The sequence below is a fragment of the Lytechinus variegatus genome, chromosome 5 (assembly GCF_018143015.1).
Source record: "Lytechinus variegatus isolate NC3 chromosome 5, Lvar_3.0, whole genome shotgun sequence".
In the NCBI taxonomy this organism is placed as follows: Eukaryota; Metazoa; Echinodermata; class Echinoidea; order Temnopleuroida; family Toxopneustidae; genus Lytechinus; species Lytechinus variegatus.
Window position 1 is genome coordinate 33790488 of NC_054744.1, and position 24101 is coordinate 33814588.

The 24101-nt window shown below is 37.0% G+C and overlaps 1 protein-coding gene and 3 non-coding genes across 4 annotated transcripts; all 4 read left to right on the forward strand.

Moving 5' to 3' along the window:
• The first annotated feature begins 4203 nt into the window (after positions 1-4203).
• On the forward strand, positions 4204-4275 carry TRNAC-GCA. Its single transcript has one exon. It is a non-coding gene; the product is annotated as a tRNA-Cys (tRNA).
• A 551-nt stretch (positions 4276-4826) lies between these two features.
• Positions 4827-4898, forward strand: TRNAC-GCA. Its single transcript has one exon. It is a non-coding gene; the product is annotated as a tRNA-Cys (tRNA).
• An 898-nt stretch (positions 4899-5796) lies between these two features.
• TRNAC-GCA lies at positions 5797-5868 on the forward strand. The gene has a single exon. It is a non-coding gene; the product is annotated as a tRNA-Cys (tRNA).
• An 11355-nt stretch (positions 5869-17223) lies between these two features.
• Positions 17224-18345, forward strand: LOC121415413 (G-protein coupled receptor moody-like). Its single transcript, XM_041608612.1, has one exon. It carries the CDS (start codon positions 17224-17226, stop codon positions 18343-18345), a length of 1122 nt encoding a protein of 373 aa, XP_041464546.1.
• The last annotated feature ends 5756 nt before the right edge of the window (positions 18346-24101 follow it).

Genomic DNA, 24101 nt, shown 5'->3' on the forward strand with positions numbered 1-24101 from the left:
AATAAATAATTACTGCGAGCGCGAAGCGCGAGGACAAATTCGAGATTTACACCTAAATTTGCACATTAATTCAAAACTTACACCTAAAAATGGAACGCTCTATTCATGTTTGTAAATAATGAAAAGGATGAGTAATTGAAAATCTTCCTTCATTAATTATGCTCGAAGGCCGTTCCGAAATTTTGGCAGATTAAGATTTAAACCACGATTTTTTTTTACTTACAACGTTTTGTAAATCAGGAACTGAAGTATAAGTGTAAATTTTATTATACTGAACTGAAAGGGACATTTCAACAACTTTTTTGAAGGATTTGATGAAAATGATAGACGTATACTCAGTAATTGAATAATGTTAAAGTGACTGAAGCGCGAGCTAAAATAAATTACATTAAGACCTGGAAACGAGACAGTTTAAAAACCTTTTTAATATCATGAACATAACGAATGGTGGGTATATATATTTTTTTTTGGGGGGGGCTTTCTGCTCAATCATTTAATCGCTTGACTTAAAAGAAACCAAAACCCAAGAAGAGAAGCAATCTGTTTGGAAAGAGTTAAATGAGAGGAACAATTTAAAACAAGTTTCATCAAAATTGGTTAAAGAATAAGCGAGTTATGGAAGTTTGAAAAGTCTTGTACTTTCTATGTGGATCCTCAAATTGCCAAACATGCTTCAAAATTTCTGATTTTGTGGACAACATTTTGTTTTGTACACATATTTCCACATTTCCCCCTTTATTTTACATATTTCGTTTCATTTCCTCCTGGCCTGACATATGTGGTGTGAATTATTTTTTCCCATGACATATGCTATGCTCAGAATGAGGCAATATGCAATTTTAGAGATAATAGGGAAAATCTGAAAAAATTGTGTACAAACAAATGGAGAGTTGTCCACAAAATCAGCCATTTCAAAGCAAAAAAAAAAAAATCGACAAGCAAAACAAAAAAGGTCTTCACCTTTTTAGGGGGGTATCAAGAAAAATTGAAGAGGGTTTGAACACCTGTAACTCCCGCCGGCTGCATACGCCACTGGTTTGTTGGGGTTACAGTAAATAGTAAGAATAGCTGTGCTTCGTTATCCGCAGTCGTTTCCGCGTAGAAATAGCACAACTGGCCCCGTAATGTAATTTTCTTAGTTATCTTTTTTTTAAACGTGTAGGCCTATTATATAGCAAACAAAAAGGGCACTGGGATGGGGCAGGTCAAGCTTCAGCGAGATTAGCATTCAAATCCGTGTTGACACTAACTGAAAAAAAATGCCGGATAGCGCGTGAGGATCATATGGTGGGATTCGAACCCACAACCCGCCAATCCAAGAACCGACGAGAGACCAAGTCTCGAGTAAAGAGCGATGTATCCACACTGCCTCGCCGGCAAAACATGACTCATTTTTAGCCATTTAAACAATACAATGCTGCTCTTTGGACCTTGGCGATTATTGTGCAATCGTATTCCGAGGTTTATTATATCAATAAAATTTATTCAAGACAACATTGGGACATTCTTTAATCTCGTCGAGTAAGCTTGATCAGTGCCGCTTACAGATAAACAGATCCTTTCGGGTGGCTGTACACCCCCCCCCCCACCCCCCGACCAATATGCAGACTATACAGATTTTGAGAAGGGAAATAAAACAGTAAGATTATTTCTCTATTTATGCTTTCCCTGGTCTTCTATATCCAAATTCATGAAATCATGTTTATCTTCTGTAGTAGTAGTAGTAGTAGTAAACACCACCACAAATACTGCTGCTAGTTCTTCAAAAAATGATAATTTTTAATTTTAAATGATAATGATATCTAACAATAATAATAACTATCACAACCAAATATCATTGACTCCCAAACAATGGGCCTACTGGTCACTGAGCTGTTCAAACTAAAGGGCAAATGCAGAAACATCATTCTGATAAAGCCCTTCACCATCATGGCGTATAGTTAGGAATAGAGAGAGGGAGGAGGGGTGTAAGGGAGAGGGGCGTGCATAAGAAACCATAAATGACAGGTACCCACCCCCCCCCCCCCCTAAATCATTTATTTCTTTCAACATTGATAAATACCCAGGAAAGATTACTAGCTTCACTTTAGACTGTAGTTGAGTCGTTGACTGACTGTTGTCATTTCTTGATCATGGTCGTTGTGTTATATTCCAGTAAATTTGAAATCACCATGCGAGTAAATAGGCCTAATAATATATGAAATCAAATAGGCCATACTTATAAAAAAAATCAAAGTGGTTATTATCTTTTTTTGATGGGATGAACTGCTAAGACTGTCAAATCCCAAAACATCCGGGGCTAAAATGGATATGCCCTTAAAGATTATATCGGAATATTTCATGAAGAAGCATGCTGAAATTCTGGTAAATACCTGCAAAGGGACTTAAGAAACCTGTAGGCCTATATAAGTATATAACCTTATTAGTAGACCTCACGCCACCCCCCCCCCCCCCCCCATAATCTCCCTCCCGAATAGTTGCGCCAAAGTCCTTTCCACATACCAGTTGTTTTTTTTTTTCAATTATAAATATTACTTTAATGCAGTAACGCATTGCCCACCCCCTCCCTTCCCCCACCCCCCCCCCCCCCCCCCCCCCCCCCCCCTCTCTCTCTCTCTCTCTCTCTATCTGGCTGTGAAGGTGGAACATAATTCGAAATAGTCTATTACTTACTGGTCGACAACTTTATCAGTTTAAATACGAATATTTTTTTTTCATCAATAAATTACCTTTTTTCTGAGAGAAAATGAAATGCTGTATACCTGGTTGCATGTTGATGTGTGTGGGAGGAGGGGGAGGGTTAAAAAGATCGCATGCCTCCTCACTTTATGTTATGAAAATGATGTATTTTTCTTGCTGGCTCGTTCTCCCACTCCGCACTATATCATACACAAACACCACATTCAATAGCGCCATCATGTGCTTCCTTTTTTTTTCAATACTACTTTCGAACAACACTAATGAAGAGAATGCATTTATATACATAAAAAAAGAAAATGCATTCATAATCATAGTTAATACATGATGTATAATGAAGCTCAGAAATCATTATACTGAAAAATAAGTGAAAATTTAAAATTCCATAAATTTCTTATTTTACATCCGATTTTGATGAAATCAGCATTATGCTAGTTTGATTTTTCTCTATTTATTCAAATCAACATTTTTCTGGGGTGGACTTGACCTTTAAGGCACGTAGGATTATTTTTTTAATACGTCAAGTTTTTTCATTCATTATGCACTTACGAGGCAGAACGGCGCTAGATAAAGAAACCGGGCGCTCACCGGGCACGAAAAAGTGATTTAAAGGACAACTTAACTGATATTAAGAACATGCCCATATATGAGAAGGCAAAGGGGCACTCGTTAACACATAAAAACATCCTTCTCAGGTGAACGGGGCACAGAACAAATTCGTGGGGCACTTTTTGAGGTAAAAAGGGTTACTGATACGAGAAAAGGCACCTATAAGATGGCGAAAGGGCACTTGCTCAGACATAAAACGGGTCCGTCTCAGGTGAAAGGGGCACAGAACACGATCGTGAGGGGGGGGGGGGGGATTTTATTGACACTGATACGAGATATGGCATATGCTAACACATACAACGGGTCCTTCTCAGGTGAAAATGGCACAGAATACGTTCATGAGGGTTTTTTGGGGGGTGGCGCTTATACAAAAAAGGGCACTTGGAAATATTTAAAACGGGTCCTCTTCCGGTGAAAGGGGCACTGTGCACGTTCGTAAGGGGTACATGTATATAATTTTCTTGCGTAAAAAGGCACCTCAGTTCAGTGCTTCAAAAATGGGGGGGGGGGGGGTATTGTGCCTTTGCCCCCCCCCCCAAGATCGCCGCCCCTGAGGAAATTACACCTTCTTTTGTTAACAAATCTTGTACATATTTACACTTTTTAATGACAAATAATTTTGTATGGATTATATTTGAAAAAAAATGATATTTTGTGAAAATGGAAAAAAAACTAATTATTTGTTTGAATTTAATACAAAAATATATATTACCATGATTACTGAATGAGAAATATTCGTATAAAACAGCAATGAACAAAGATCCCTGCATACTGCATGAATCAATTTGCTTGTTTTTGTTCAAACAGTGGAATATTTCATTTGATCAATATTTACACACCTGACACAAAGACAGACAGGAAAATAATTGATTAAGTTTGCTGCAATTTTCCATGAGAGGGGGTATAGCTCAGTGGTAGAGCATTCGACTGCAGATCGAGAGGTCCCCGGTTCAAACCCGGGTGCCCCCTCGGAGATTAACCATTTTAAAATTAACTTTTCAATTCTTTTTGTTCAATGAAATTTACATTAAAAATAATACAGTGTGTGCAGAAAATGAAAAACATTTAATATACTTCTCGAAGACATCGGATTAAAGACCTCCTTTTCCTGAATGAATAAAAAAGTGTTAATAGTCTTTACTTACAAAAAAAAATCAATGGATTTTTAAAAACCACGGGTTCAACATTGGCCACTTCTCATGAAGGGTATATGGCAAATTATAATATCACCCATCTTGGGCCTGGAGATAATCCATTTATTTCAAGAGAGTGAGTACAATACATTATGTTAAAATGAATTCAGTATATTTTGATGTCACAAAAGAGCAGATTTGAATTTTGTAAAATTTGTGTAGTTCTTATGTATATTAATCATTCGTATAAGAAAGAGAATATCGTACTGCATGTACAAAATGTACCAAAATAAATAGTGGAAAATCTCCTTTGATCAATATTGACACAAAATGTCATGAAAATAAACAGTACAATAATGGATTAACGTGTCTCTGAACTTAATAAGAGGGGGTATAGCTCAGTGGTAGAGCATTCGACTGCAGATCGAGAGGTCCCCGGTTCAAACCCGGGTGCCCCCTCGGATGGTTTTTGTTTTCTTTTTCGTCGGCTCTGCCCAATTAAAGCAGGGATGTCAAATCTTAAATACTTCTCGAAGAAATCGGAGTTTTGACCACCGATTCCTGACTATTAAGATAAATTTATGGTCTTCATTCACTCATAATCAATATTACAAAATATTCATGTCTTTCGTTTCGATTAATGAACGAAAATATTATTCGTATAATAATCATCAATGATAAACTTCATATATCCCATCGTATCATATGCGTCAATTTCTTTTTATGTGCCAACGGTGGAAAATTTTCATTCGATGATTATTACACACCTTACATTCAATATGCAATATTGATTAAGTTAGCGAGATCATTCCCCGAACATGTCTTGAGTGAAATTAGCTCAGTGGTAGAGCATTCGAGTGCAAATTGGATGCCCCCTCCGACATTTTCCATTCTTTTTCTTTTCCAAGTAGAATATTTCATTGAATCAATATTTACCCATCTGACATAAATAGTTCACTTAATCAATATATTTTTCATGTACCGAGTGACATAAAGTTCGTTAGTCAGGTATACATACTCAGTGGTAGATCATTCCATCGCAGATCATGGGGTCCCTACCCATTTTGTTCCAAGTCTTTTCTCAAAGAAAGTTATATTTACATGTTATTTGAAATAAAATTGTTGATGTTTTTATTCACACAGAACCATTATCACGAGATCGAAATTCTGTTTTCGATTAATCAGTTTATGAATGACAATTAACATCAACGAAAACATAACTTCAATTCCACCATACAACATGCACCAATTTGCTCTTTTGCTCAAACAGTGGAGGGTTTGTAATACTTGATCAATATTTACACGCCTGACATAAAATATAGATAAATGACTTAGTTAGCAACTAAATTCCAAGACAGGGGGTATAGCTCAGTGGTAGAGCATTCGACTGCAGATCGAGAGGTCCCCGGTTCAAATCCGGGTGCCCCCTTCTAACTTTTCTTGACCAGCAAGGATACCGTATCGAGAGAAGGAAAGAGTGTGTGTGGTTGGTCCTGTCTTTCCAAAAGAATGATCAGGCGCGGATCCAGAGGGGGGCACAAGGGCCATGTATCACCCCCCCCCTTTCGCTTGTCAATTTTTTCGGGTACGAAATATCCTTAATTTGCGGTTGAAAACCTTTTTTTTTGTTGTTGGCTCGTCAAAATTGTCCTCCAAACCCCCCCCCCCCTCGTTTAGCAAATCCTGGATCTGCCCCTGAGAATTATTATCGTACTTAATATATCTTATACTGGACAAAGTGTAAACTTTTTTTTGATACGCACTGTAGTAGTTGTTCTTCATTATCTGATTATAGAGTAAATCCTCTTATATAACGTTCAACTCGAGTCAAGTTAAAGGACAGAACAGATTGTTTCTTTGTCCATTCCTACGCCTGAAAATATAAGACAGTTTATTCGTTCGGCATCCCGAGTCCCTTTCTTCTCTTCCATTCATCTCCCTCCTCTTTCCTCTTCCGCTTCTCTCCGTCTCTTCATCCCTCACTCTGTTGCCACACAGCAAAAACTGTGGTGTTAACCGGTGTACAATAGAGGACCACACCAGTTATTTTAGACCGGTGTTAAATTGGTGGTGTTAGTTTTACACCTATAGGTGTTATTACAACACCTTTGGTTGTTACTTTTACACTCTTTGGTGTTATGTTCAATCTTTAGGGTGTAATTTTAACACCTCAGGGTGTGGTCCTCTATTAACACCAATTGGTGTCAGTTTTAACACCACAGTTTTTACAGTGCACCCCACCCCCTCTAATGCTCGCTCTCTCTCTCTCTCCCTCTTCACTAACCTCTTCTTCTTTTCCGTCCCTCACTCTATCTCTTCCACTTCATTTGCTTTCTCATTTTGTTTGTGAATTCACCAGGTGAGAATTTCCTGAAGCCATTTGTAAGTTAAGAGCGACTTTAAACCCCCTTTATCCTATATCCGAACTTTAGGCCAAGTTCTTTGTTAAATCTATTTATGGAAAACAACTTAATGTATTTCATCAAAATGTAAAAAATACCATCTTTATCGGGTAAGCCAGTGACCCTGCCCTACTTTTGAAGTGTGCGGCCGACAGCCACAATATCATGAGATGAAAGATATCTAATGCCCCAGGGTGGAGCCAAGGTATTTGAAAGAGCAACTAAGTATGACGTCATATCTTTTCCCCTCTTTTTACAAAGAGGCGAAATGACCGTGATTCAACAGATTCAATACTAGTTCCATTTTTAATTCTATTTTATACAAATTGATACTAAAATACAAATTAACTGATATTTAACAGAATCGGTGATTGCAAGAAGGACTTAAGTTAAGACTGTAATCTAAATATAGAAAAAAACACATTATGAAATAGAGCATAATAGAAATTTGACAACTGCGATATGTATTTAATACATCATCCACCCATACAGTCCAAAGTCTTTATCAAGTTGTAAAGAAATGATAAACTTCGATCATGCTCTTCCGAGCTACGTTGTGAAAATCATGCAATCGGCGTTATGGCTCTTATGGGATTAAACTCAGTTTGGTCATTACACAGAACTAAACAAAAACTTAAGGCTTATTTACAGACAAATAGAATTTCGATCTAAATATTTATGTGTATATATTTTCCTTCCCAGATTTTTAGAATCTTTACTATCATACAAAAAGAAATTCATTTTGCTCCGAAGCTCAAGACGGTAATTTACAAGACCTGCTGATCTAAATAGGCCCTTGGAAATATATCATTCTCTGTTTTTTATTATAATTAATAATATAATTCTTATCATTATTAATAGCAGTAGTATAGTAGTAGTAGTAGTAGTAGTAGTAGTAGTAGTAGTAGTAGTAGTAGTAGTAGTAGTAGTAGTATTAGTAGTAGTAGCAGTAGTTGCAGCAGCAGCAGCAGTAGCAGTAGTAGTAGTAGTAGTAGCAGCAGTATAGTAGTAGTAGTACAGTAGTAGTAGTAGTAGCGGCAGCAGCAGCAGCAGCAGTAGTAGTAGTAGTAGTAGTAGTAGTAGTAGTAGTAGTTAATCTGATTTATCCCATACATACCTTGAGACCAGGCTCGCCAACTTCGTCTAGGTATATAGCGCGTAAATGTATATCCACTGATGATAGGAAAATATTTTCTGTTAGTTTTTTTTTGGTAAGCGGCATCGTCCAATTTAATTTTCCACACAATCTGTCACACAAATTCAAGGCCCTCCTTCAACTGTCAAAAAAGACGGAACACAAAATTAGTATCACCTCTCGCTATCCTAACTCTCCCCTTTCACAAATTTTATCGTCTTTTAATTTTTGTTACCGAATACGTGGTCATCTTATTTCATTCTTATTAATAATTATATATAGACAGGATGATTTGATATTGCTCTCAATCTTCGTTTGGATTCATGGCCATGCCTCACCGTGCGGCGAGTGATATCGGTTTCCCCCCATTTCTCATACAATATTTTTGTTTTTATATTTTCATTAATCATACTGCTGACGTCATTTATAGCCCGAAGCGAACTTGACCTGTGGGAAAAGGTTGGTACAGACAATTCCTTCCGGTTGGTGTTCCTTGTTGAGTTGACACTCTTAGGCGACTTGTTAATTAAGGAAATTAGAACAATGACGAATTACAAATTAAAGAAAAAACTTAGACTATTTGTTGTGTTCACAAGATGTAATGAATCCTCAATATCATCATTTTCTATTTATTGTTAGTTTAATTGTTTAGGCTCATTTAGTGTATGTCTTAATCGTTTATTCACTTCACCTGTCCATTCATTTATCTTTCCTTCAAGCAACTATTCATTAACATATTCCATGTATTATTTCATTAAGTCATTTATTTTCACTTAATCTTTTGCTTTCTTTTTTTTGCTTTCATCAATTATTTATATAATGCTTTTTATTTTTTTAGATATCATTTATTCTAGTCAAGCCTCAATGATTAGTCTATTCAATCATTCATCTCTGGCAGTTCATCCTAAATTGATCGTGAACTCGATTTTGTTTTTTACTTTGAATTTTACTTTGTACTTTGATATGTTTTTCTTTGAGATTGAAATTATCGTAATTTGATTTATCCCATGAACGCACTTGTTTTCTTGAGAAAAAAAACAAATAAAGACTGATTTAAAAGGTCTATAATTTATCTGTTTACCACTTATTTCATGAAATTGGAGATCGAGATTGTCCTCCTAGCATTTTTAGGCTCATTGGTTCAAATCATACCATAATGAACACTCCTCTTCTAAGACAATCCAGCACAATCAAAACATGCCTATACAGTGCGTATCAAAAAAAAGTTTACACTTTGAAAAAATCCTGTAAAATTATACATTTGTAATATCCTGAAGATTTTTCCACATTTTAACATTGGTACAGATCCATTTAAGCAAATGACGATATAACTATCGAAAAATATTTCCGCTTGAGTGAGCACCACTTACTTTTGAAAAGTTAGTGAAAAATGATTTGCGCAGAACTTTGAATTAGCTATGCGAATAAAAGTAAACCTTTATCATGAAGAACACGTAGAATTTAGCAAGTAAAGTTGATATGAAGATATCTTTGACCTCCTTTAACTTGTTTCCTTGCCCAATACACTCCGAAGAGTGCATTGCGCCCCGCCCCACTCCCCCACACACCAAGGCCATCAAGACGATATTTGATTTACACTGAGCTGTTATTTACATAAAATGAATTAGGCTTGATTTTCATTTTGTTAATCATTGTCAAGCTTGGGAAAAGTGTGGAGAAACAAGTATTAAATGAAAAATTAAATGTCAATCCACTTTAAATAATCAAAACTTAGTGAAAAAGTTCTGGAGATGTCTGATGTAAACTTTTGTTCCGATTCAGTTATGTCATCAGATCCAGCTGGCACAAAAAGGGTAAAAGTTGTGCTTGAAATTTCAATTTGGGTGGCGAATTTGTTTAAAAATGCTTGAATGTATCTGTTTTATCTTAATTGACTACAAGTGCAAGGGAAATGTAGGACGCAGGGTAAGTTTGATTTCGCCCTTTCCCTTGACTCTGTGTGAAAACAAGCATTTCTGCGCAAACAGATTTCTGCGAGCTTTACAAAAATGGACAGTGCTCAGTCAAGTGTAAAATTCTGTCAAAACTTTTACTTTCATTGGATAGATGAGAGCCAAACCCAAGATTATATGTGAAAAATTTACCCATGTGTTGTATATTTTTTAATTACCAGAGCGTTTTCAAAGTGTAAACTTTTTTTTTAATACGCACTGTATAGAAAATGCTGTAGGTGTGGGCCACATCTGTTTTTCTCAGTGGGAGCAATTATAGATTTGATGATAACGATAATTACAGTATTATGTTTAAAAGTATTATCTTGACAAAGCATTGCCTCTAGATATTTAGGCCTGCATGCAATTAAAATGTCCGCCCGATTTTTAGTACGCTATCCGAGTTTCCCATTAACTTGCATCGATTAAAGTTACACTAAAGTCCTGAGATATCTAAAGAAAAAGTCAACCCAGACAGCACACTGATTTGAATTTAATGTATGTATATTTTTAGGCCCTATTAAATAAAACAACGAACTTGACATCAGAAATTTAGATAATTTATAACTGTTGCGCAAAATAGTTTCACTGAACAGTTTACCCAGCTTGACTATAGGCAATGAGAGAAAATGATGTCACGTTAATTATGTTCATTAAAGGGGTACTCCAGGCTGAAAATAATATGATTTGAACAGACTAATAAAAATCAGACAAACAAAAAAATTAAAATTTGATCAAAATCGGACAAGGAATAACAAAGTTATGGCATTTTGAAGACTTGCATTATTCCGGTGAAACAGTTCTAGGAATGCCTTCACGAGTATTCAATAAGCATACTGATGATGTCATATCCCCACTAGTTCTTTTATACTTTTTTTTATGAAATTAGGTTTATTCAAAAATTGTCTACCAAGAACTAAAATAATTGGATTGACAACTGATTAAGTGCATTAGTTATTTATTGCCGCAACTTATTTCATCATAATGGAGACACATCATTTACACATGAATGAAATAATGAAACAATTATAATTTTATGTAATGAAATAAAAAAAGGGGGGGGGGTGAGACGGGATGTGACATTATCAGCCCACCTAATGAATATTCATGACGACGTGTATATAACTGTTTTTCACGATAAATTGCTAAACTTTAAATTCAATAACTTGGCTACTTGTTTTCAGATTTTGATGAAATTTTCAGCATTTCGCTCTGTGATTATCACTCTATTCATTTAGATATATATATTTTCAGCCCGGAGGATCCCTTTAAGTGTTCAAGCAACCAATATGAACGAGCATCCTGACGAGCATGCATATATGCCTTTTCAAAAATATAATAATTGGTGACGTTTTGAAGCTATACTATAAAGGGAATTGGGAATGGTTGTTGTTATTATTGGTAGGTTCGTATAACAACTGCTTAACCCTTACTCGGGGCTGTTTTGCCCCCCCCCCCCGCCGACAGTTTCTACTATAAATTTGTAATGCAAAATAGATTGCACCGCAAAGATCTGTGATTTTTTTCACAACCGTATTCGCGAATTTGTAAGTGCATGTCAAACACTCAAAATACGTAATTTATGTACAAATCCAATGCACATTCTGCATTTAGCAAAAATTCATAAATTTATCTTTACATTTAATGATAAAAACCAAATTATTTCATGTTGTTTATGACTGAAACAATGTCGCCGATGATTTCCACAGAAAAAAATAAACAATTTAAAAAAAATCGAAAAACAAAGAAATTTACAAACAAGGAAAATATATAGGAAAATTTTATATCACCATTTTTTTCAATACTCATTTGATAAGAATCCTAAAAGAGTTTGGAGAACAAAGTTAAGCAGTTAAGTCATTTTTTATGGACTAATTGGCATAATTAGTCTACAATAAATTTGAATAATTTTGATATAATTAATTAACTGTCCGACATTACATCATGAGAGACGTGCATGCTCGACCCTTTTCGGCGCGATCGCGTGATCAATGATCGAGATCTTAGGGGAGGTGCCGTGGCCGAGTGGTCTAAGGCGCCTGGCTATACATGAAAAAGTCCGGGGTTCGATTCCCGGCCGCGGCAGATATGCCTGTGAGCAAGGCATTTAATCTACAATGCTCTTTTATCCTGCTTGAAAATAAATGGAAATGCTATATGCATTAATGGTAACTAGGTGTGCACTTGTTTGAAAAAAATCTATAGGGGGGGGGGGGCAAAACAGCCCCCCTCCCCGGCTATACAATTTCGAAATAGATTTGTCTTAACTATGCGACATTCTACTCTCGAATTAAACATCCGATGTTCACTTATTAACACATCTATGTACCACAAGTTGAAAAAAATACGCCTTTGTAACAACACAGGGTGTTAGGTTTCGGCTTAGTCGTTGTTATATCTATGAGAGTACAGTCGGTGTCAAACAAAATCCATGCGGCAACAACGCATTGTCATTAACATAACCAGTTACCATGGTTACAGTAGGGAAGAGATGATTTGATTTGATTTATTGATTTATGGATTTGGGGCAGCACCAAAGGGATGTCACAAAGTGATTTTGAAAACAAAAGTGGAGGAAAAATTACAAAGATTAGATATATTATATAAAAAAGTAATTTGTTCATTAAAGATCAAATGACGTCACATAGGTTGTCTTGCCGCGCCCCTCAAATCAAAATATCCTGATGCCACCCCCTGGCAATACGTGTGTGATTACTTTTCAACAACTGCTGGTTTGGTGTTAAAGATAACACCTTCCTCTTCCAGTGTAGGTTTCATTGAAAATTTCGAGGGTGCCACGAACTACACGATCGTCGTTGATATTTAACAATCGAATTGCGACGGTCTCCTGTGTAATAAATTATGTTGAATGAAATAAAAACAATTTACGCTCACATAGGCGGATCCAGGGGGAGGGCGAGGGGCCTGCCCCCCCCCTATTGGCGGAGCAAAAAAAGAAAAAAAAGAGAAGAGAAAAAAGAGGGAAAAGAGAAGAGAAAAAAGAGGGAAAAGAGAAGAGAAAAAAGAAGAGGAGGAAGAAGACGACAAAATAAAAAAAAAGATGAAAGGAAGACTTGGTTATAAAAAAGATCTTTCATGTCACTATATAAACTTTCGCTTGCGCTTCGCGCTCGCATTGTTCAATATGGAGCTTAAATATCAAGTTTGGAAGTCAATATACACAATATTTTTTTCCTCGGAAATCGAACTTTCATTATTTTGTTTGACATAGACACATTGATTTTTAAAAAGTGCTCTGTAAAAATGTCAGTTTTATGGTCTGAGTATTAACAGTTTATGCTCGCACTGCGTGCTCGTGAATTTTGATTTATCAGGTACCTATCATTTTCGTGCATTCCATAGAGTTTTCAAAATATCCCTTTTTAGGTCTGATTGTCAAAACGTATTAGCTAGCGCTGCAATGCTTGCATTTTGATTGGCGAGTATATGTCTCAATATTTATTATGTAACAAACTACTTAAAATTCCCTTTTCATGAGAATTTATAAAAAAGAATTCGGCTCGCGATTTGCGCTCGCATTAATGGTTACAAATATATTAACTGTTAACTGATACATCCTATTCATAATTATAAAAGCTTTTGAAATGTACAGTACAACTGGGCGTTGTGGCGTGCGCCTGTAATCCAAGCTGTGGGGAAGTTACAAATTGATGCAGAGGTTCGAGGTTCGAGCCCTGGTCACGTCTTTCGGATGGTGACGTTAAAGGTCGGTCCCAGACGTAAATAATCATATCTGATTGATACACGTCTGACAAAACTCAAATACACACACACACACACAGTGCTCAGGCGATGATATCATCAGACTCCATGCACTCATTATGAATTGATAAATAAGATATCAATTTAATAATCAAATTGTCCCTTTTGTTAAAACTCGAGCTTAGCAAGAGGAATAGGAAGATAGTCATCTTTTTTCAGAAATTATGATGACATGTCCTAAGGATGTCCCGGTCCTATGTCTCAACATTATAATAACGAAAAACATCAGCTCTTTATTAAGTACGATTTATATCCACCACATAATTTTCCTACAAAGTGCTTGAAATATAAAGATAAAATTTATCGGAATATCAAATATTTTAATGATAAAAGATGTATTCAGAATGCCTAGATTCTAGGTCTAACTCTGAAATACGCGCGCGCATGTTTATTAAGAGTCCAGTTTCAGATCGCAATATCAAAAATTTTCTGCTCGCCCTTTGTGCTCGAATTATTAATGTAGGAAGATCCCCTCTTACTCAACCTTTTCATGATTTACAAAAAATGAATAGAGTGTCCCGTTCTAGATCTAAATCTCGATTTTTTTCTCTCGCGCTTCGCGCTCGCATCAATTGCTTAGTTATATATAGCTATCCTGTTCTCGATTACACAAATTGATTAAAATTTTCCATTCTTTCTGTAGAAATGTCAAAAAATTTCAGCTCGCGCTTTGCACTCGCATTATTTGATTGTTGAAATTTGTATCGCTTTCATGGCTTAGTGCAAGCAGTCCTTAACAGTCACCTTTTCGATCAGTTCACAACGTATATAAACATTTTCTGCTCGCGCTTTGCGCTCGCATTATTAATGTAGAAAGATTCCTCTCTTACTCATCCTTTTCATGATTTACAAAACATGAATAGGGTGTCCCGTTCTAGGTCTAAATCTAGAATTTTTCAGCCCGCGCTTCGCGCTCGCATCAATTGTTTAGTTATATATAGCTATCCTGTTCTCGATTACACAAATTGATTAAAATTTTCCATTCTTTCTGTAGAAATGTCAAAAAATTTCAGCTCGCGCTTCGCACTCGCATTATTTGATTGTTGAAATTTGTATCGTTTTCATGGCTTAGTGCAAGCAGTCCTTAACAGTCACCTTTTCGATCAGTTCACAACGTATATAAACATTTTCTGCTCGCGCTTCGCGTTCGTAGTAATTATTTAGTTGCAGACACATCTTTTCAGGATAAAAACCCAGAATATTCAAATTGTAGGGGAAAATGCGTACAATTAAAAAAAATAAGGATTATGATATTACGTAGTTATGTTGATTGATAAGAATAAAGCTAAGAAATGACTATTAGGACTACCCCCCCCCCTTCAAAGAAACAAACAAAAAATCATCTTCAATCGATATCGGGAAAAATATGACTGAAAAAAATCCGCCCCAGCCCCCTCCTATTGGCGAAGAATGGATCCGCCCCTGCGCTCATAATTGTGTTTTATTCATTTCGTAAATTTTCAATACGAGAATCGTTAACTCGTGTAAGAATTGAACGTATGTTTATCATTGATTTTGTTTTATTAGATGCCTCAATATGGGGGGGGTCATGGTCTAGTGGTTACGTCTCACGTCTTTCAGATGGACGTGGGCTTCCTTCAACAAGAAATTTACCCACATTGTGCTGCACTCGACCCAGGTGAGGTGAATGGGTACCCGGTAGGATTTATTCTTCGAATGCTTTAGAGCCTAGATGGCGGCTCAGCTACAGCCAGGGTAATAATGTGATACCAAGCTATCAAGCGCAGTAGAGTATATGCAATTATAGCAGCTGTGTTAAATGGAACATAATCATTTATATTATTATCATCTTATTTTCTTTGCACAGAGACATACATGTACATTGAAGAAAGGGCGAATTTCCATCGCTAATTATCTTTAAGGTATCATCATGTTTCTGATTAAATCGAGTCATTCTCATTAAATCAAATCATGTTTCCAAATTAAGTCGAGTAATCACTCGACATCGTAAAAAGAGGAGACAAGGAACAAGGCCATCAGACAGAGATAAATCAACGACAATCATCAGATCGAGATGACCGCCAACTTCATTTCCGAACCAAGCTTATTCAGCGAACCTTTGAACGTTTTGGCGCGCAATGCCATCACGGAAGCCGAACAATTTCATTAGTCGCCAGCGATCGTTTACCGAATGCACGCTACCGATTTCATATTATGCCAAAACGGGTCAACGTGCAAGGTTGTTAGCGTGAAGTGAGCTATTTCTTAATGAACTCGCTGTTGTGCGGAAGTTCTTGAGATGGAGGTAATTACCTACTCTGTTGACCGAGGCATTTCAAGAGGATCTTTAAGATGATGTGGTTGTCGGGAATTAAAACTGGAAGATGGATAACGACAATTTCCCAGAATGATTAACAAATTGGCATTTGGATCGTGCATACGACGGCAGCGACTTTTCTTATTTTTCGACGTCGAATTGAACAACCACACCGACGTCAACATGGTGAGCAGTCTCCGTCGATAATCATACTTTGAAAAGGGAAAATATTGGTTTTAAAGGACGCGATGATTCGCGAGAAAGCATTCACATTAATGGCATTATTAGAAAATTAACTTTGTCTGATAGTCAAATACTCTTAATGATTGGAACTGATATTTCCAGAACAGTGTACAGCGACCTTTGAAAGTATTTTGCTTCTGTTTATTTGAAACGCTCAATTTATTCGATTACGTGATTTGAGGGAGAAGTCGAAAGTGGCGCCATACGTGGCTTTTTTATATATAATTTCAACTTTCATGACCTAAAATATGCCTTTTATCATGTTTATCAAAAGACAGGCTAGATAGAATCCGCACAATCTGAAAAAGGGTCATGTACTTTGCAAATCAAACACCAACATGACCAATATTGATATTACTTTTTTTGTGAAATGAACATTTTGATGCGTGGACCGGGGAGGCAGGTTGTACTCTTTTCATGCCAATGCCGTAGATGAATTAGTCTGGAAAGGATTTTAAGGATTGCAATCTCGTTTTTGATTTGTCAATATCAGCGAAATTTGTATGTGCCTTTGCCAAGTCTGATTTTGGAGGAAGAAAATTATCGCGAATGAGTCGGCTTAGTTACTGATGCGGAGACACGAACGCATGCCAGGCAAACATTAAGTTTGATTCAGGATAAAGGATCAAAGAAATATCAATTTGACTTTGTTTAGAGGTTTATGTATATTAAAGCCTACATCAAAATCATATTTTGCAAAAGTGATGCAGTGGGCCTAAATTCGCTTGTTACAGAATAAACTCCGTTCTGGCCCGCGTTCTGGTTATTTTGAAAACTGGTGTATAAAAATAGTGTTTCATCTAAAAAAACCTACTGTTGTGGTGACTTGCCTTTGTGGTATATGCCTTTCTTTATAACCCCGAATACTTGACTTCTCACAAGAGGTAGTGACGTGAATCGATTTACTACAAACCTTCTATGCCATACTAACGATGAATGTCATTTACATGATTTAGGTAATCTGATTTTTCGAAGGAGCAATTTTCGCAACATGGAAACGGCCAGTGTTTCGAACCTGGTTAACATGGAGCCAACGGCCGATCCAATATTTGAGTTCACCGATTACAACCAGCGAATCGCCGTCGCAGTCCTCATGGCCATCATCTTCATCGTCGGCATCATCGGCAATGGCTTGGTTTTAATGGCTGTTGCTGTTTCCAGAAAGCTGCACACTTCCACAAACGCCTTCGTCGTCAGTCTTAGCGTAACGGATTTCCTGACATGCCTCGTGCTACCGTTCCAGATCAGTGGTGTTTTGAGCAGGACAGGATGGATGTTACCGTATGCGTTATGCAACATTATCGGCGGTATCGCAATCAGTTCCGCCATAGCAAGTGTAATCACCCTCGCGCAGATCGCAATCAACCGTTACGTTATCATTACGTCCGACCGACGCCGTTACGAGCAAATCTTTTCGCCTCGCAACGTGTTCCTCATGGTCGCGTTCTCTTGGCTATTCCCATTCATGACGATGGTTTTCCCACAGGCCATTGGGTATGGCAGGATCGGCTATACCAATAAATATAAGCTTTGTCTCATGGACGGAAATCACAGATACGCTCTCATCTACGAGTTCGGTGCCGCCATCATCCAATTGACCTGTTTCGTTGTCATCACGGTCTGCTACGGACTGATATATCGCTTCTTGCGCCAGAAGATGTTCTTTGAACGATCTCCATCACCTAAATTCGCATCAAACGGCGGCAACACCCGTCGCGTCGCTCCAAGTACGTCATCAACGGAGTTATCGAATACGCAGGCTACCAAGGACAGCGTCAAGGAAATGAACGGCAATGTAATTGCGGGGGAGACTGAAAAGGGCGCGAAACTGCCGACGCGTCGAGAGGTGCAAATCACGCGGAATCTGTTTTACGTCGTCTGCGCGTTCTTCGTATCCATCATACCGTACGCGATCGCAGTTGCGATTCCGAACAGCGGAAAGGTGCTGGTCTACCTAGGTGTGCTGGTAACCGCGTCGAGTATACTCAACCCCATCATTTATGGCTTCAACCATCCTCATTTTCGTGTCATCTTCAGGATCATTTTGCGTTGTGACTGGAAAAGGATTCCAGAACCATCTGCGTTTTTGAGAGCTATACAGGGAAAGAGATAACTTTGGAAAATGTCTTTTTGTTCGAACACGAATACGCCCACAGGAATGAGAATGACAGATCTAAAATTTGACAAATGAATTTAACAATTGAAATGCGTTATACCGCTAACTGTTAATTCACAATAAGGGTTCGTGGACTTTTTTCTATTGAATATCATAGACTTAGCTTTAGGCAAAATATTTAAATCTCTGCAAGTCTTTTTTATATATATACTCTAGTTTGTAAATCGAATTAGGTAACAAAATGTTGTCAAAAATTTTATCAAAGTTGCGAAAACGTTGTCCACGTGCAGTCGCCACCATTATTTTCACCACTGTGGAATAAGTGCTTTTTCTCAATGTTGGTGGTAATCTAACCTACACTCACGCCAATGAAACCGACTCTCATAAACCGATGGCTAGTTTGGAGTCAGTTTGAACGGTATGAACATGGCTATAATCGTGCCGGTCTCATTGATGTCGGGCATGAGTACAGTTTGATAAGTCTATGAACATATCCCCTTGTAATTGGTTTCTTAAAAAATTGGCAAAAGGAAAGTGAACATTCGTGAATTTTATAATACTTTATTACTAACAGTGTAATACCGTTCTATCGAGCACAAAATGCACAATGGGATTAGCGAATCCGCTGCAAAAAAAAAGCGAAAATGCAGCACAGTATCTCTCTATATTATGGAAGTGTTGAAACTACACGTAGAATCATATGAAATGCTGTTTTTACACTTACTGGTATCGTTTAAACAAACTTGGTGTTATAGCTTTAAAAAGAAACCTGAAAAACTCTTTTAAAAAGTTGCTAGAATTCTTATCGTCATTGGCATTCTTTAAAAAAAAATTAGGGGAAAAGTTTGGTATTTACCAAAGTGTTTTTTTTGCGAACGTAACTATGCAGCGGGTCCCTGGGGATATGAATACAAACGTCATCTTTCGTCAGCTTCGTTTCGAAAAGATATAGCTTTCGCATCACTTACAACGAGTATTTCCTCATCATCACACCCTTATATTGAACTTTCAACACCTGTATATGTGTTTATATATGTATATCAATGTGTAATGTGAAATGATTATTTGCAAATCATGTTCCCGACCATGCTCTTTATTATCGAAGTAAAATATAAAAATCTATTAACCACGTTAACCTCGAATGCTTTATGTACTCTTCTTCAGATTCGCAGAATTTGTCTAATAATCAATTATTTAATCTCAATATATTTTTAGGACTTTTCCTTCTGTTGTTTTACTGTATCGGCCTTAACTCTTGTAACAGGAATACTGCCACAGCGATGCCAATATTTGAAGCGGAACAAACATCTGGATATAAGCCAAAGCATTTCCAACATGCGACAGGTGGCATTAGTAGGATTTTGTCTGCAAAAATTAATCATTACAATCATATTCCGTTAATAAATGTGCTGGCCCAAGCACTCCCTCTTAGTAAATGCTGAAGTCACAATTGACTGTAAACGTCGTAATCTCATGTACGACCCCGCGGTTCCTTCAGCATGTTCAGTCGCTGCGATCGTCCTTGTTCGCAATGTCTTCGTGAATCGGACATTTTTTTTCATTGTCCAGCTGTTTCATCATCCTCTGTGCGTAAATCGTACTACAGCATACAGAGATCGTGCGGAGGCCTTGTGATATCCGCACGATTTATATCTACCCTGCAAGCTTAACTAAATTCTTACGATTACTCTACGATCTGCGCGTCCTACCTACAATTCCCATGCGATGAACATGCCGTGATATTTACGGCAAATCTACGGGATACGGGCTTAGAGAACATCATACTGGACAAATACGATGCCCGTTATGACTTAATTAAGTAGTATGTACGATAATATTTCGATCAGAGCTAATTGTCGTCTAAGCTAGGAGATCGTTTCGTTGTGATAAGTACGATGGGTTTACGGGCGAGGTATGGTAGAGCTATTGTAGATAAATATGACCTTAAACATGAATATATATATACGTACATATATCAAAATAAACACCCATCTGAAAGTGAAAGTAAATCAAAAGTTCATGGCAGTAGAAACTTCCCGTATTTTCAAAATAAATTAGTGTAAATTAATAAACCTTGATCATGTTAGAACCGTGAATATAATCATTCGGGGCACAAATTAACTTTATACGTTCGACTTGTACATGGATTCTCACAACACCAGAGAGAAACTACCGTCCCTAACGCTCTCTCTCTCTCTCTGTGTGTATATATATATATATATTGTGTAAAGAAATGGATGAAGAGAACAATTGGAGGCGTAGCTTAAATCAAGGTTCCCCAGAGCTATCTGCCCTTTGGAAAAATTGGTGATGCCGAAAAAATGCCTCTGCCGGGAATCGAACCCGGGCCCCCAGCTTTGAACGCCGGTGCCTTAACCACTAGACCACATAGACGGGTTAGTAGTTAGGGCGAGCCTGATCCAATTGACCGTCAGATAGACAGATTTTCGACACCATTCCAATTGTAATTTCCTTTTTTGGTTAAAGTTGGGTTTTGAACAATGACAAGCCGCCATACCTCAGCTGGATCAAAGCTAGTGCTTTGATACAGTACACGTATGGGAGAAAGTATACAAATGTGTGTGAAGCTATACATGTACAACAGCTTTGGCAACTCTTTTATTTTAAATATTGTGTAAAGAAATGGATGAAGAGAACAATGGTAGGCGTATATATGTATATATTTATGTATACATATATTTCTTGCTCTCTTCCCTCCCCCGTCTCTATTTTCTCTCTTTTTACTTTTTACTGCTGTATCTTTACTTTCATACAACTCTATTTTGAAAACCTCGAAATCAGTGCAAGACATATCAGATATCAAAAGATTCCTCCATTAATCTGGTTTGTGCTTTCGTCGTGAAATTTACTACTTCATAATGAAATAATGTAAATTGTTCAAAGATATGCTTCTTGAATTTGATAGCCTAAAACGAAACCAAGATCTCGGGTTTGCCTCTGATTTCTTTTATTTTTTAATATTTAACTTCATACTTACACAGTCCATGTAGAAGGCTAAAAGAAATCGACAAATTTGCTGATAGATGCAAACGCACATCCCAATAGGTCAACCATGAAGCCAAAGGGACGTGCTCCACAGTCTTTATTCTAAGATTATTTTTTTTTTACATATTTTTTTAAATTAATATTTTAAATCCACCGGTCAAGACTTACTTTGATAATAACATTGAAATACTCTATGCTCTCTATTCAGATTTAAGTTACAAGTGGTTTGATTTAATTTTTTTTCTTCAAACATTCCACATATCCGGAGAATTTCAATTTCGGTATGTTCGCAATCTCGGTACAATGTATTTACATGGACATACTAGTATAGATCCATATATGACTATAATAGTTTTTGATGAAGTGGTTTGCTCTCGAAGCGATGCATTAATTCCCTTTTTTTTCATTGAATGATCCTCCACTCTGGCCATTTCATGGACAGCAAATAAAGTCATACTGCAAAATAGGTTTCTTTGAAGCGTGATCACGCAAAAAAAAGGATTGGAACGGATATCATCTGTATATCTTCTACTATACAGGGCCTAGATACAGCAAACTTGTCGTTTTAGAGGAACATATCTTATTCAATTAGTCAGCATCAAAATGAATGAGGGAAAAGCATGTAAACATTTGCTTTATAATTATCACAAATTTCTTATCAATGTATGCTCATTTCTATAAAAAGAGAATGAATATAAAGCAAATTTATGACCCCCTATACATGCAAAGCGAACATTCGCCAGTCCTCCTCATTTAGATGTTAGTATTACTTTACAATTTCAAAAATATCACAAAGTCCATTCCAGAACCTGCCCATTTCTTCGTTTGTAAAAGTAAAACAGTCTATTTCGGGTTAAACCTATCTAAGCCGTGGTAAATCGGGAGATTATATGGCCGGGGTGCCCCCCTTGAGAACTCGGTCGTCGATCGTGCCGAAAATTAGCACGCAGGTGGGACATATCTATAAAATTATATCGTAATTTATTGCATGCAAATCACTTCTAAGTAATTATATTAATTTATATGCAAAATCATACTTTTTCCTCTAACTCCCTAAATAAAGCTCCAAATGTTCAAATTTTGGTATATAAAGTCTTTATGGTTTTCTCAGCAAATCTAGGTAAAAAAATGCGATAGCAGATCAATTTCTTATGTGTTATATTGTTTTTGGCAATTTTTATGGTATTTCTGGACCTTTCTGTTTTTTGGACATTTTGTTTTTCATTGTTTTTCGATGAACTTTGTCGGGGACTCTTGAGATCATAAATAGCATAAATTATATCCATTTAGACCACCAAAACTAAAAATAACCACACATGAAGGGCATCTATCATTCCATACGTATAAAATTGGACTCAAAGTTGCGCACGACTTGAAAGTAAAAAGTCAGCGAGCGGCGCAGTAAAAAAAAATTCGCGCGGCGAAAATATTACGCGAATCGTTGATGGGGGGGGGGCTCCTCGACCCTCGGCCTAGATAGCCCCTCCCCCACACCTCCCTCGCCCTGTCTCGGGGCTTTTGTCATAATGGTGACGTGCATGCTAAGATATAAAGCGGCTTAGGAAATTAAATATTTGTTTTCATTTATCAGGGATATGCATATCCCTGCATTTATGCAGCTACCCCGCAATGCATTATTATGTACACACACAGGGAACACAAACGCACCTGAAACTGACCCATAACTTGAGTTGGTAATTTAATGAATTATGTGCATGTTTTTATTCAACAAAATACGAAGTGTTACATTGGTAGTGCATGCAATAAAACACACACACACACATAAATTTAATTAACATCAACCTTGGTCATTTCATCATGTTGGTAACATTATGTAAACACTCACCCCCCCTCCCTCTCGTCTCTCTTTCCCCGTCCCTCCCTGTCTCTCCCTCTCCATTCTGTCGTTTTTTCTTCAATATAACGTCAATTCCTTTGTACACTTAAAGGGGGATTGAAACCTTTGGAACAAGTAGGCCTGTGTCGAAACATAAAAATCAAAGAATAAGAAGAAAGAAAGTTTGAGAAAAATCAGACAAATAATGAGAAAGTTATGAGCATTTGACTATTGCAATCACTAATGCTCTGGAGATCCGCCTATTGGCAAAGCGACATGGATGTGTGATGTATCGTGTGAACAACTTTCCATTTGGCATGTTTGGTGGAATATGAAATACCCTCAAAATGTCTCTTTTTGCTTTTTCTTATAGTGATACAAACTCTTTTTCCATGATGCATTCTTTAAAAATCTGCATAACATGCCTTCCTATAGAAAGAACACATGATATACGGATAGATGTGATAAAAGAGGCAATTTAAGTGAAATATATACTAAAGTAATGGGGAGAGTTGTTCACAAGTGACATCACACATTTTGTCGCATTGCCAATTTGAGGATCTCCATAGCATTAGTGATTGTGATATTCAAATGCTCATAACTTTCTCATTATTTGTCCGATTTTTCTCAAACTTCCTTTGATCAGTTTCTTTGATTTTTTTCTGTTTTCACACACGCTATCTTATTCCAAAGGTTTCATTCTCCTTTAATGATTATTTCAAACACGTCCTCGTTCTCGAAACACACGGGAGACCCGATGACAATAGATCGTTTATCCTTGGCTTGACTGCTCATAAAGTTGCACAATTCATCAATATCCATTTTAATTTTTTTTGTAGATAGAAACTGTAATCATGGTAATTCGTCTTCGAAACATATATACAATATACGACTTTTGTAATACATTGCG

Coding starts and splice junctions, on each gene's coding strand:
- LOC121415413 (XM_041608612.1), top strand. CDS start 17,224: ATGGAAACGGCCAGTGTTTCGAACCTGGTTAACATGGAGCCAACGGCC.